Below are 13,166 nucleotides of genomic sequence, written 5' to 3'. Positions count from 1 at the left end.
AGGCCAAATATAGTCCGGTCCCTTTAACTCGTCTTTTTGCCAAAACCAAGTCAACAGTGATGCTATTTCATTTATGCTCTTTTTAAATAACAAATTATTTACTTTAGTATCGCCCTGAAAAAAAGTAGGATTCTCAGAATTTTTAGTTTGTGGTCGATTTATTCCATATGTTAATGACGACAGAAACATTTTACAAAAACGTAAAAGATGCTAATCAAACATGTTACAATCCAAACCCTGTCTCTGCTGTACAACAGTACATCTGCAGATCCCCCCCCCCCATGTAAAAGGTAATGGTTTTATTTGTGAAATTAAAACAGGGGGGTATTCCAAGCCTGGGTAAGTCAACTCAGTTAGTGGTAAACCTCCTACAAGAGCCATGTATGGCATTGTTTTATTAGGTGAATGAAGCCATACAGCTTTTATTAGGAGGTTCACCACTTACACTTTATTAACTTACCCAGGTTTGTCACTAAACCACATACTTGAAGGTCTTTACTGCACTATGTAAACAAAATCACATAGGCTGTTCATTCAGCAAATAGCCCTGAAACAAACTAAACCTAAACATCATAATCAATGTTGAGCACCTTCCAGAACCCTAAGACATTCCTAAGAAAGAGATTCCTATGACATCACATACATAGAACACACCAGGGAATTCTTTGCCATCTCATCATAAATCAGCATTAAATATGGTTGCTGCCAATTTTACGCCTCCATAGAAAATGTCAGAAGATAATCCCCCATCCTACCGATGTGATGTAATCCTGGCCCCGTCTCAGTACACCACTGTGTCTCCTCCAGGTCCTGCAAGAGAGCAAGATAGGAACCATAGGACGCATCGGCCATCTGAAATTTACCACCCTTTGAATCTGACTCTTTTGTCAGATGCAGACATAACTGATATTGTTCTTGCCTGGGTGAAGACCAAGACATTCCTCTCCAGTGGACCTGCTAAAGAGTTCATGGTGACATCCACAAACAATGACGTCATCTTCTTCTATTTCCTTGAGACATTCACGGAGCACAGGTCAGTCTGCATGCGATTCGAGCCTCAAATAAAAGACCTCCCTCAATCCAGCGACACCAACAACCAAGAACCTCGACCCTGGAAGGTAGCCGTCTCGCCTGTCAAGATGTTTAGTAACCAGGTGTGCCACTACCGCCTGATCAACACAGACCAGCACAGGGGTTGCCAATATTGCCAGGAGCAGCAGTGGGTGACATGCTCTCGTTGTGGTGGAGTAGGCCAAAAACCATGTGCCATGTGTAAGATACATCAGGGACCACAGTCCAAGCAATGTAGCCACTGTCAGGGGAAGCGGCAGGTTTCCTGTGCAGCTTGCATGGCGCTGGGTCGAGTGTGCTGCAAAATGTGCGTGGGCAAAGGACGCCTGTGCTACTTCAAGGAATTGAGGGTGGAGTACCGGACCCACATGGAAAATCGGCTGCTGACTGGTTGTGGGGTGCCGGAGAAGAAGCTGCTGAAGGCGGCTGGGGACGTGGTCCACGCCAGCATAGGGACCACAGTGAGGCCTCTGTCACAGTTTTCAGTGCCAGAGGTGAACGACGTCTCACAGCAGATGGTAGAGGCATCCCATCGAAGGTGGCCGCACTGTAAGGTCATCCAGCAGAGGCATCTCCTGAAGGCCATACCGGTCACATTTGCTCAGTACTACTGGAAAGGCGAGACTGGAGGCTTCTACATCTATGGGACAGACAACCGGGTATACTGGCCAGACTACCCTCAGTGCAGATTGTCGGATCGCTGCACCATTGCCTAGTTACAACTTGAGGTCTTAGCAAATCTAAGTAATTTTGCTTCCCTTAAGAGCAGCTCTTTTTAAATACTTGGGAATTTCCTAAAATTGTATAGCAACAAATTATGCATAAAAAAGGTTGATTAAATCTTACATTGATTTTATTTCTCAAATTATTGTTTGACAGTGAAATGTGCACTAGATACACTAATCTGGTTGTCAATAAATTGTACAAATACACAATGGTACTAGGCTTTGTTAACCTATTAGACATTAGGTAATATAATCCATTATTATATTCAACACTGGGACTGTAAACTGGCAGACCATAGGCAGGCCATTCTTAGACATTGAGATTCACTGAATGGTGTCCATGTAAGACACCACTGCATGATCTGTCCAGATAAAAATTGTATAAGTCATCTTTTCTTTCTCACGTCCCATCATCAACACAGAGCAGTGTGGTTATTAGTATAATAAGTCGGTCCATATAGTCCAGCGAATGGTCCTTTGTTTGTTGTCCCACGTACAAGTCTCTTGCTCTCAAATAGATTTATTTGTGTATCGCTGGATCAGATGAGCAGCTTGAGGAGTTAGGAGACATCCATGCTGCTGGAAGCCACAGAGGTGTTTGCCACTAACCTCTCCCTGTTTCCAAATACTTCAGTCACTGAAAGAGGAGTATACATCATAAATATAAATAAGGGATCAAACACAATCATACTTAATTTCTTTCTAGCTACACCGCTATATCAAACACTGGTACACTACAGGGGTGGATGGGGAGGCCAGATAAACTACCATCAAGTATTCAAAAGAAAATGTCCTCATTGAACAGATGCTTGACTAACTGAATGAGAACATCTTGTAACACCATGGCAGGTACTACAATGTATATCTTTAAAGATGGATAGTCTGTAATTTGGTTTCGCTTTCACAAATGGTTGTTGGATTGTACAAAAGCATTGTAAAAAGCATTGTACAAAAGCAACACTGAACAGTCAGCTACAAGACTATGCTGAGAAATTCACTGAATGAAAAACGTATGAGATTAGAATAGCAGGCTACACCATAAAGCTTCACCATACCTGCTGCAACATCACTTATGTCCCAAACGCGAAGGCCATCTTTCTGTCCACCAAATGCATAGTGGAAGGGTTGGTCGGGACTACAGGCCGCACAAAATAGCACTCCCTATGGTGAAAAACAATTTAAACAGTAGGCATAGCCAAATAGCATGTTTGTGATATTAAGTGTAGCTTTCACTCAGGGTTCTTGCTATTTTCTTAAAACTGATTATTTGTTCTTTATGGTCGCAACTTTTTTATTTTTTTTGTAGAATATGTGTGTATTTTTGCTGGGATTTTGAACTATAAGCTTTGATATTGCTTGCTGTTTTTAAAAACACTTTCACTCAAATATCCATATTTCTCCGAGTCTGGAAGATATAATTTCATAATTCTATACATTTCCAGACCAATCGACCGATCATTCACCCTGTTGTTTTATCACCAAGTAACATAACTCATATATTTTTTTAGATTTGGGGACACAAACCATTTTCATGTCCCGGGAATGAACAAGACTGGGTTTGTCCCCAAGAATGTCCCAGATCTTCACATGCTTGTCAGCTGATGAGGTGACCAGGCATCCTTTGACTTGACTGCTCAGGTCCATACCTGTTGTAGATAACGTCAGTCTTATCAGATCAGTTGTTTTCAAGGAGCGTCCGTCACTTACTCCTCTGATTTAAGTGCAATTACACTGCAGTGTGCAAGGAGTTCAGACACAATTCAGTGCACTTACTTCTATGACCTCCACATAACAGTAATGAAGCCTCCCACTCACCTGAGACTTCACCGTCATGAGCTCGGAGTGTGAACACTGGCTTATCAGAGCGTGCGTCTAGACAGTACACAAAGCCATCTTCTGTGCTTGCCTGACAAACAAACAACAGTAAAAAACATGTCGCACAGTATATTACATGGAGGATAACCTATAGTAAAGTGTGCAGACGTCAGTTGCAACCAACAGCATGACAACGCAAACCCTATACTAATATGCTCTGCTAACTAAAGAAAGCAGTGCATTCTGGAACACTTGAAGAGGCTCAATATAGACTGACAGCGGTAATGAGGGCTTGCTCACCAGGAAGTTGAAAGGAGAAAAGTGATTCCATACAAGTCGCTCGACCTGCCCACTAAACCTCCAGGTGCGATGGCTGTCGTCAGGGCTTCGGCAATCATACAAAACAGCAGACCTGTGAGAAGGGAATGGGAGGGCAGTTAAAACTCCACAGCAGCATTTCACACTATACTGGTCAAAATATTTAAATATATATGCAAAACTGTATGTAAAAGGTTTTTCCTCTTTTGATAACCAACCTGTCATAGGATCCAGATATAAGGGTCTGAGCCTCAAAAGGGTGGAATTTCAAAGTCTGAACCTGGAACCGTATGAACAAATAAATAAATTAAACTCAACAACCAGATGGCATGGCCACCTCTTTTGTACATATTATGTACCGATCAATGAATTGGTAACACTTCACCTGGATAGTCCTACAGAGACTTCAAGTTAATTATGTAAACCTTAACCATAAATTGTAGTTGACAGAGTGTAGAGAGATGTTGGTTGATAATCTAGGCATCTGCAGATAGTCTGTGGGTAGACTGTCGAGGTAAAGTGTGACCAACGACATGGCCTCCAAGTGTGAAGCCTTTACCTTATCTGTGTGTTTTCTTAACGTTGTGGCTGGCTTCCCCTGGGTCAGATCCCACAAGATTACAGATTCATCGGCTGATCCGCTTGCCATTACATTCCTGTTGGTGACATAATACATGTGGGTAACATGTGACGTGTAGGTAACCTGACCTTTCAGTCAGGGAATTGAGACAACCAAGGATGACTAGTTGAGAGATCTCACCGAACAAGTTTGTTCCAGGAAATATCTAGAACTGCATCAGTGTGTCCTTCAACTGGTTCTGCAGCTGCAGCAGCCTGCAAAACAGCATTATGCACCCAAACATATCAATCTGCAAGGAGCTGTGTGTTTAAGTGTTCCGTCTAATGCTATTTCAATTAGAGATGTTCCATGATGTTGAAAATTAAGTTTGTTTTAGTTAGGAGTATGTACATCTTTCCTGTCGAGGAAGAGCTCAACTCAACTAATTACATTTTTAAAAGTTCTACAAATATGCCAGTGTAAAGCTCACCTTTTTGCCTTTCTTTTTCTTCTTCTTGGCCTTTTTGCCTCCCAGAGTGAATGCTGGCTCTAAGCAATCCACCACATCCAGATCCCACACATCAATCACTGGAGTCATGTTACCTATGGCTGCATAGTTTGCTGAAAGAATATGAAGAGTATAAAAGAATAGAAAGAGGACAAAAATGTCCATGTCATGCAAAGCATTATAAACATATGCTACAATAAAATCGCTCCAACATGTCAACATGACTGTTCAGTGCATGCAAAGCATTATAAACATATGCTACAATAAAATCGCTCCAACATGTCAACATGACCGTTCAGTGCATGCAAAGCATTATAAACATATGCTACAATAAAATCGCTCCAACATGTCAACATGACTGTTCAGTGCATGCAAAGCATTATAAACATATGCTACAATAAAATCGCTCCAACATGTCAACATGACTGTTCAGTGTTGTAAATCTGTGTATGCACGGAACTCAAACTTCAACTAAAGTTTAATCTTCATCAACTCACCTAATGTTTCTTCAGGGTTGGGGTCAAAGTTGAGCCACTCCACACACAACGGGTAAGCCGGTAAAAGGATGTCATGATGAACATACAAGGAATTCTCTTCTGCATTGTAAACTGTGCGGAGTAACATACATGTATAAAAAATGTGCAGCCAATAAATATATAAACAATGAAAAATATTATTGCTAGTTGAGTTTGTGTTGTAATAGTGCATTCTATTGTTTCAAGAGTTGTGCAAGTGTGTGTTGTATCCTTTTATCCACCTAAAAGGCATTGAAATTTGGCACAGAACTACAACACTACATTTTTACATCATGTTTTGCTTACGGTAGATTTCCAGGTTACAGCAGTCCTTTTCAGCTTTGCCTGCCAAGATCAGGTTGTCACTAGGTTTGATCTGAAAGTCCTCCCTCTCGTACTGATCCTGAGGCACACACACACACACAAAAAATGGTTAAGTATAGTTCTACGATATGTAACTGCAGAATGGTACTCAATGGCTCCTATCTTGAACTTACTGTGTCTTTGATGGTGATGTAGGGGTCCTGCTCATTGGTGCCATACACAGTGAGACCAGCTAGACTATCACCAAGGTTGGCTGTTACTGGAACAGGAGAAATCACAGAAAACATCAGTAACCAACAAGACCAAGTCAAGCACATTAACATATACATACAGCATTAATCATTTGTGGAACACAAAATAAGGGAGTTACCAATATCTTCCTCATCATATTTGTCAAGTTCATACTCTGCCAATTCATCCTTGTCCTCCTTTTCAGCTCCATTTCCAACCTGTTCTTCCTCATGGGGTTGAGCCTCTGCCTCCTCACTCAAGTCCCCACTACCCATGCCTTCATCCTCTTCACTGCCATCATCACCCGCCCTACAGCCCAGGCAAAAGGAAGGAGGGAGGAAGAACAAACAAGCACAAAGGCAAAGATGAATCACCACGACAACACACGTCCAACCACAAAACCATCCCAACCACAACACAATGGATTGCCTTATTCAATGCACTTAATACATATTGGGCCCAAATTCGGTGGCGATATATAGGTAGTGGGAAGCTACATCAAGGCAGGGAATCTGAAACGGGCAAGACCTCTCCGGTGAAGTGAATTTGAATAAACCAATCACATGCAACCAGTGTTAAATTCTGATCTATCTATGTATCTTTTATTAATTAACTTCGGCCTGACTCAGCTCTGGCCACAGTGCGCATGCACTGTCGGCAAAATACACTATCAAACTCGCACCCATTCACTGCAATGAGTAGCCAACACTTGTTTGACTCTGTGACAGTATCACTACACAAGCAGGTAGGCCAGCTCACAATGCATTGCAATTGTCCAGTTTGGAAAGAACCATGGCCTACACAAGAAGTTATGGGGCATATTGTGTTAGATTATAAGATCTGATCTTCTGAATATTGTAGCCTATAGGATAAACCAACATAACTTTGTGACTCAGGCTACCTGCTAAGAGAAATTTAGTCAGTCATTAATTGTGACACCCAAGTCACAATCCTACATCCTTTGAGGGAGGATGCAAGCAATTAAGAGCTTTCTCAAAAATTCCTCGCTCAGATAAAGTACCTAGGAGAATGTCATGGTTAATAGTGTCAAAGGCTGTAGATAAGTGTAAAGGAAAACCGAAGACTGAGCAGAGGCAAATTTCAATGCTTCAGTAACAGATAAAAGAGGAGCATTGGTTTTCTTGAGCTGAGGTGTAACCTTTGCGTGTTTAAAAGGAAAGAGAACTTCTCCAGAGCTGAGCGACAAATGAATAACATGCATGACTGCCGGCAAAATAGTGGATTTGATGGATTGCAGAAGAGTGGCATGTTGTTGGAAAACTTCACTTAGAACGTATTCCTCATTAAGAGCAGTGAAAGTTCAATTTGGCACTAATCTCAGCCACTTTCAGTGAAAAATGTCATCGGTGGACAGTGAAGTAGTTAATGGCGGTAGAAGATGGCTTGAGGAAGACACTTGAAAGTAGAAAGTAGTTTTCGACTGACTGTAGCATTCTCAACATCTATCTAATTCTAGGTAGAAAGCTTTAGCACATGTAACTGTGGATGAAAAGGCAGATAGGAATGACTGGTACTACATCATAGCATCTCTAGATTTACACCACTTGTATTACAGATACTGTTAGTGAGCAAAGGGTGATGGGGTTTATAATAAGTGGGTCTTATGAAAATACTTTGTCCAGACAAGATGGCAATGCAGAGAAGAGTGTCTGTAGCATCATTAACCTGTAGTGCCAAGAATGAACTCCATGTCTCCATTTGAAATGCAAAACACTTACGCCAGTTCGTCTTTAGCTTCAGCTATTATACGTTGTAGCTCCTCTTTGCTCAGCTCCACCTGAAAAAATATAATTTAGGAATAGGATAGGAATGTTATAACAATACAATATGTCTTTTCTTACAAATGAGTGCATCACATCCGATACTAAAAGCATGACAATATCGCCTTATATAATCCTTATGTATGTATGGGTTCCAAAAGTTTACGTTTGCGGACTGTTGACAACGTTAACTGCTTACCTTATCGGGTGTTTCCTTTGCGACTCCTCTTTTCACCCACCCAACGCAAGTTATTTGCGAACTCATTATAATTTATTAAACCAGATATTTAAATTACATATACGTTATACATATAAATGGAAAGACTTTATCAGTGTGCTGATTGTAGCTTTCTGTTTACACGCCAGTGATGGCACGTGTGAAGTATAGGGTCCTTCCTGATCCGTATCATCAATGACGTGATGTAGCTGTCCAAAGCTTTGCCTGAACATTTAAGTCAAGTCTCTTAGCTTCCTTACTTCTCCTCTCTACTTACATAGGCTTATACATGGGCAGTAATTTTAATTATATGTATTTTAAATACGCATTTTATTTATTTTATTTTGTCATTTGTATTTTGCATTGGATTGGAACAAATCTAATGTAGTTTGTAACAAAATACTTTGAGGGATTGTATTTAGAGTATTTCAAATAGGCCTAAATAGGCTACTTAAGAAAAATCTGTAATTTTTTCTCTAATAAGCCAATATTTCATCACTCAGTTAAATATACTAACCATTACAATAAGATATGCTTATCATAGTCTGGGAGCCAAATAGCCTGACGAGCCAGACCCACATTATTTGCTGCCGCTAAGGCGCGTCTAGATTTCTAGGCTAGGAGCCAAAGGAAATCATGGTGAACCTGGTTTTGTTGGTTAAAGTTAAAGTTTTTTTTATTTGTTGTTTCTTGTTGCATAGGGGTTACTCCATAAGAATAGGGTGGGTGCCCAATGATATCTCTTGGGCAATTCCCTATATTCAGCTCTAAAGTTGACCTTAGTAGTGATTGTCCATACAAGTACTAATTTTATTAAAAGCATCCTCACCAAATCTCCCCATCTCACTCTCAACATTGATGGCTCATCTGTATGGAATGTTTTTTGTGACAAAATTAAATAAATAAATTAAATATGAAATCAATAAATGAATTCTGAAATACATAATTAAAAGTTGAAATAAATAAATAAAATGTGAAATAAATAAATAAATAAATAAATGATTAAATGTAAAAAACATATATACATTTACATTCCATATGCACGGACATGCAATGTGCCATGAAATAAATAAATACGTCAGTCACCCATCAAGGCAGGACCTAACCACTGATTGCTGCCTGAAATAACACGAAGTGATCCAGCTCTGAGTCAGACTGTACTAGCTTGCTACCTGTGAACCACACTGGACTAAGGACATAGCTCAGACTTGTATCATAACTCACGAAACATACATTTGGGAAGATATCAGGCGTGAAAGCGTTCTGTTATTTGATGGGTCTGTTTGCTGTGTCTGAGGGTTGATAGACATGCTATATGCACATCTAGACACAAACAGTTAGCACAAGCGTTAGCTAGTTATCGACATATACAGAAAGCGAACTTCTATCTATGGCAAACGACTTTGCTATTGCTTCTATTTATAGTAGGGTGCCCAGACGTCCCAGTTAACTTCACTTGAGCTGAATTCACCTCATTTGTTATATGATACATAAACAATAAAGCTTGAGATGCCCATGCCGTGAACTCTTATTATGTGAGTGTCAGTGGCAGCTTGCTACATTGCCCAATCAGTGTCCACAACTTTCCAGAGACTTTTTAGTTCTCAATATGAGGGTATAACTCAGCAGCCGACAAGGATTTTTGACAGCACTAGATGCTATGCTTTTACTGTACGTCCTGATAACTCACAGCCAAGAGTTAGCAACATAGAACACAATCTTTCTGAATGAAAATGCCTAGGTTATGACTGTTAGCAGTAGCACTAGCTTTTAGCTTCTATCAATGACTTTATTCTGATCAGCCAGTCATGCTCACAAAGTTTGATTTTTTTTTTAAGGCAGCAACCAATCAGCGGCTAGGTCCCGCCTTGATGGGTGACTGAAGTATTTATTTATTTCATGGCACATTGCAAGACCGTGCATATGGAATGTAAATGTCAATGTATATATGGTTTTTACATTTAATCATTTATTTATTTATGTATTTAACATTTTTTTTTTTTTATTTAACTATTTATTTAATCTTTTATTTATTTATTTCATATTTCATTTATGTATTTCAACTTTTAATTATTTATTTCATATTTCATTTATTGATTTCATATTTCATTTATTTATTTAATTTAGGCACAAAAAACATTCCATACATCTGTCCACTCCACCCCTGTTGTTAAAAACCTTGGCATTCAGCTTGACTCCACCCTTAGCTTTGATCCTCATATCAAATCACTCACTAAGATTGCTTTTTTTCACCTCCGTAACATTGCACGCCTCCGACCCTTCCTCTCTGCTAGTGATGCAGACTTTGGTTCACTCTTTCATTATGTCCCGTTTAGATTACTGCAACACTTTTCCTTGGTCTCCCCATTAAAACCCTTCAAAGACTACAATATATTCAAAACTCTGCAGCCAGGCTCCTCACCCATACCAGACGATCAGCACACATCACCCCCATTCTCCATCAACACCATTGGCTACCAGTTCCGTACCGGATCAAATACAAAGTACTACTACTCACCTTCAAAGCCCTCCACAACCTTGCTCCCCCCTACATCTGCGACCTCCTGACCTAGGGTTGCCACCTGTGTCTGACAAAAATCCTGGACATTTTGACCATCCAATCGACCTTTTTGTTTGTAAGCAACGGCGCCTTTCGCACATCTAACCCAAGATAAAAACCGTCATTCTAAGCGACAATTGTATATCTAAAATTAGTAAGAATGACAATTTCTAGTTATTTGTTTAGTTAATTGCATTATTTAATAGCAGACCTTTATTATTTTGTTATATTTTCAACAGTTTTTAGTTGTGGACACCTGGGGGCAGTATTGAGAAAAAAGGGGGAATACATAATTAGGTTCTGCTTTTTTGCTTATGTGGAATAAACTTTCCTTTCTCTTTCTCTCCTTGTCCCACACACTCTCTGTCTCCACCTTACCATTTCTAATGAACCTCCACGCTGCGTGCCCCCACCACCACCACCCATGTTATGCTACGTCATTTTTGTAGAGCCAATAAGGCTGTGCATACGTTTATGGACGTAGGCACGCTTCAATTAAACTGAAATACACATTTTGCGCATCATGTACAAAAATACGGGACATTCAGTGTCCAGGATTTTTATTTTTATTTTCCTGGACAGACCATGAAAATCCTGGACAATCAGGAAAATCCTGGACAGGAGGCAACCCTATTCTGACCCCTTACACTCCTTCCCGCTCACTCAGATCCTTTGACCAAAACCTCTTGGCTATCCCCCGCTCCAGACTCTCCACCCTGGGTGGCAGGTCCTTCAGTGCCTTGGCCCCCAAACTCTGGAACTCCCTCCCCCAACCCCTTCGTGCCTGTCCTTCTCTTTCTTTCTTCAAAGCACATCTCAAGACCTTTCTGTTTAATGATCACTTCTCCTCCACACCCAACACATAGTTCCATACAGATAACTTGTCTTTGTTGTTTTGTTTTGTTTGTTTGTTATTGTGTTTCCCTGCCTTTGTCTCTGTTGTATAGTTTGTTTGTTTGTTATTGTGTTTCCCTGCCTTCCTACTATGTAAAGCGACCTTGGGTTTGAGAAAGGCGCTATATAAAATAAACTTATTATTATTATTTATTACCCTTTTGGAAGGACAGCGTAAAATGTAAACCCATTTTTCCTTTTTCTTGCAGTATTGCCACATAGTGTCCAACGTAAGTGTTTTATACAACTTTTCTCTTTTGCAATCCCCTCTGAAGTTGGAAGAAATTAATAGAAAAGTCAACTGAGGGAGCCAAAATGGTCAACATGGGTTGTAAACCCAATTTTTTTTTTTTTTGCGCCGCCAATTTAATGTCACCCTATAGACAAGTTAAAAGCATTATATCTGTCTTTTCTGTTTCATCATCCCCTTAGAACATTGAAAGTTAAAAAAAAAGTCAAAAATTTTTTAAAAAGTAACTAACTTCAGGAGCTTGAATTGTCAGGTGTGTCAAGTCAAGACTAAAATGTGAAAATGATACAGATAAGATACTGAGGGAGAAAATCAGGGCATGGACCCCATATGCTGACCTTTGACCCAATTACCTTGAGTACCTAATAGCTAATGTTTATTCTCACTACAGGACAGTATTAAAACCACTTAATGGATTTGACATGAGGATTTATGCCAGGGATAACTTCCGGCGAGGTATGCAGAAATAATGGAGGAGATGGATGCAAAGACTTCCCCGATGCAGAAAGAGTTTTCTCCACCAAGTTAACTAATTCTGTATATCGGGACACCTTACAGGATATTGTCTGTTTGTCCCCCATGTTGCCAGTCATTTATGTAGCCAATAGACATGCAGTTCAGTTTAAAAAGAGGCCGACCAGTTAAATTTGTCGTTCTACTTTCATTGGTTATGGAAATGATGGTGGGTCTGCCATGTCAGTGGTTCTCAACTGGTCTAGCTTTGGGACCCACAACTTCCTATGTTCATAAAGTCGCGACCCATATATATATTTTTTAGCATTCAAGCCAATGGATATGTGAGTTACATGGCCTACTTATTTGGAACATGCGGATGTTTGGCATTAGCCTACATTTGTGAAGTCCTCAACTCTTGATGTCACCTTTTAAACTCGACAGGTGACTTTGACAGGGGTGCCTTGTTTCCATGTGGCATTTTTGTTTTGATGGTTTCATGCTTTCATGTGCCAGCCATCTACTGCACACCACACAATGGGGTTTCTGTCCTATTTTGTCCTCAGTTTAAGTGAATCTATATCCGGGCCTACTATAGACTACTTCAAATATTCAGAGTAGCAGCCTACTTGCGCTTACAATAAAAATGATGTCTAACATGACCTGTCACATAAACATTGTCTATGTCCATGGCAATGACTGATATGTAGGCTACGAATAAAGTTGAGCAAAATAAAGGTCCAATATTAGATCTGATAAGGTAGCATTTTAAATTGCTGATTTTTTTATTTAATTTTAACCACAGGCTCTGCGAACCACCCAGAACGGTTCCGCAACCCACTTTTGGGTCCCGACCTAACAGTTAAGAAACACTGTGCTATGTTACAGTTGATTCCACTGTTGCGAAGTTTGCTTCTTGTCAGTTCAATCATTGATATGGGATGC

General features: G+C 40.1%; 2 protein-coding genes across 2 annotated transcripts; one reads left to right on the top strand and one right to left on the bottom strand.

The window, feature by feature from the left end:
• The first annotated feature begins 728 nt into the window (after positions 1–728).
• LOC125310988 (protein SSUH2 homolog) lies at positions 729–1,787 on the top strand. Its single transcript, XM_048268787.1, has one exon. The coding sequence runs from the start codon at positions 729–731 to the stop codon at positions 1,785–1,787; it is 1,059 nt and encodes a 352-aa protein (XP_048124744.1).
• Positions 1,788–1,906: 119 nt separating this feature from the next.
• On the bottom strand, positions 1,907–8,231 carry pwp1 (PWP1 homolog, endonuclein). The gene is made up of 15 exons (XM_048267336.1): positions 8,047–8,231; positions 7,806–7,864; positions 6,206–6,375; positions 6,009–6,094; positions 5,818–5,914; positions 5,494–5,604; positions 4,979–5,109; positions 4,690–4,763; positions 4,489–4,585; positions 4,148–4,209; positions 3,912–4,023; positions 3,612–3,702; positions 3,321–3,442; positions 2,852–2,957; positions 1,907–2,433 (listed from the first exon to the last, which is right to left on the bottom strand). The coding sequence occupies exons 1-15, from the start codon at positions 8,110–8,112 to the stop codon at positions 2,357–2,359; spliced, it is 1,461 nt and encodes a 486-aa protein (XP_048123293.1). The 5' UTR covers positions 8,113–8,231; the 3' UTR covers positions 1,907–2,356.
• Between the last annotated feature and the right edge of the window lie 4,935 nt (positions 8,232–13,166).

This window comes from Alosa alosa, chromosome 17, assembly GCF_017589495.1.
Source record: "Alosa alosa isolate M-15738 ecotype Scorff River chromosome 17, AALO_Geno_1.1, whole genome shotgun sequence".
NCBI classification, from domain to species: Eukaryota; Metazoa; Chordata; class Actinopteri; order Clupeiformes; family Clupeidae; genus Alosa; species Alosa alosa.
Note: the sequence above shows the minus strand (reverse complement) of the source record. Positions and strands in the feature narration are given on the sequence as shown.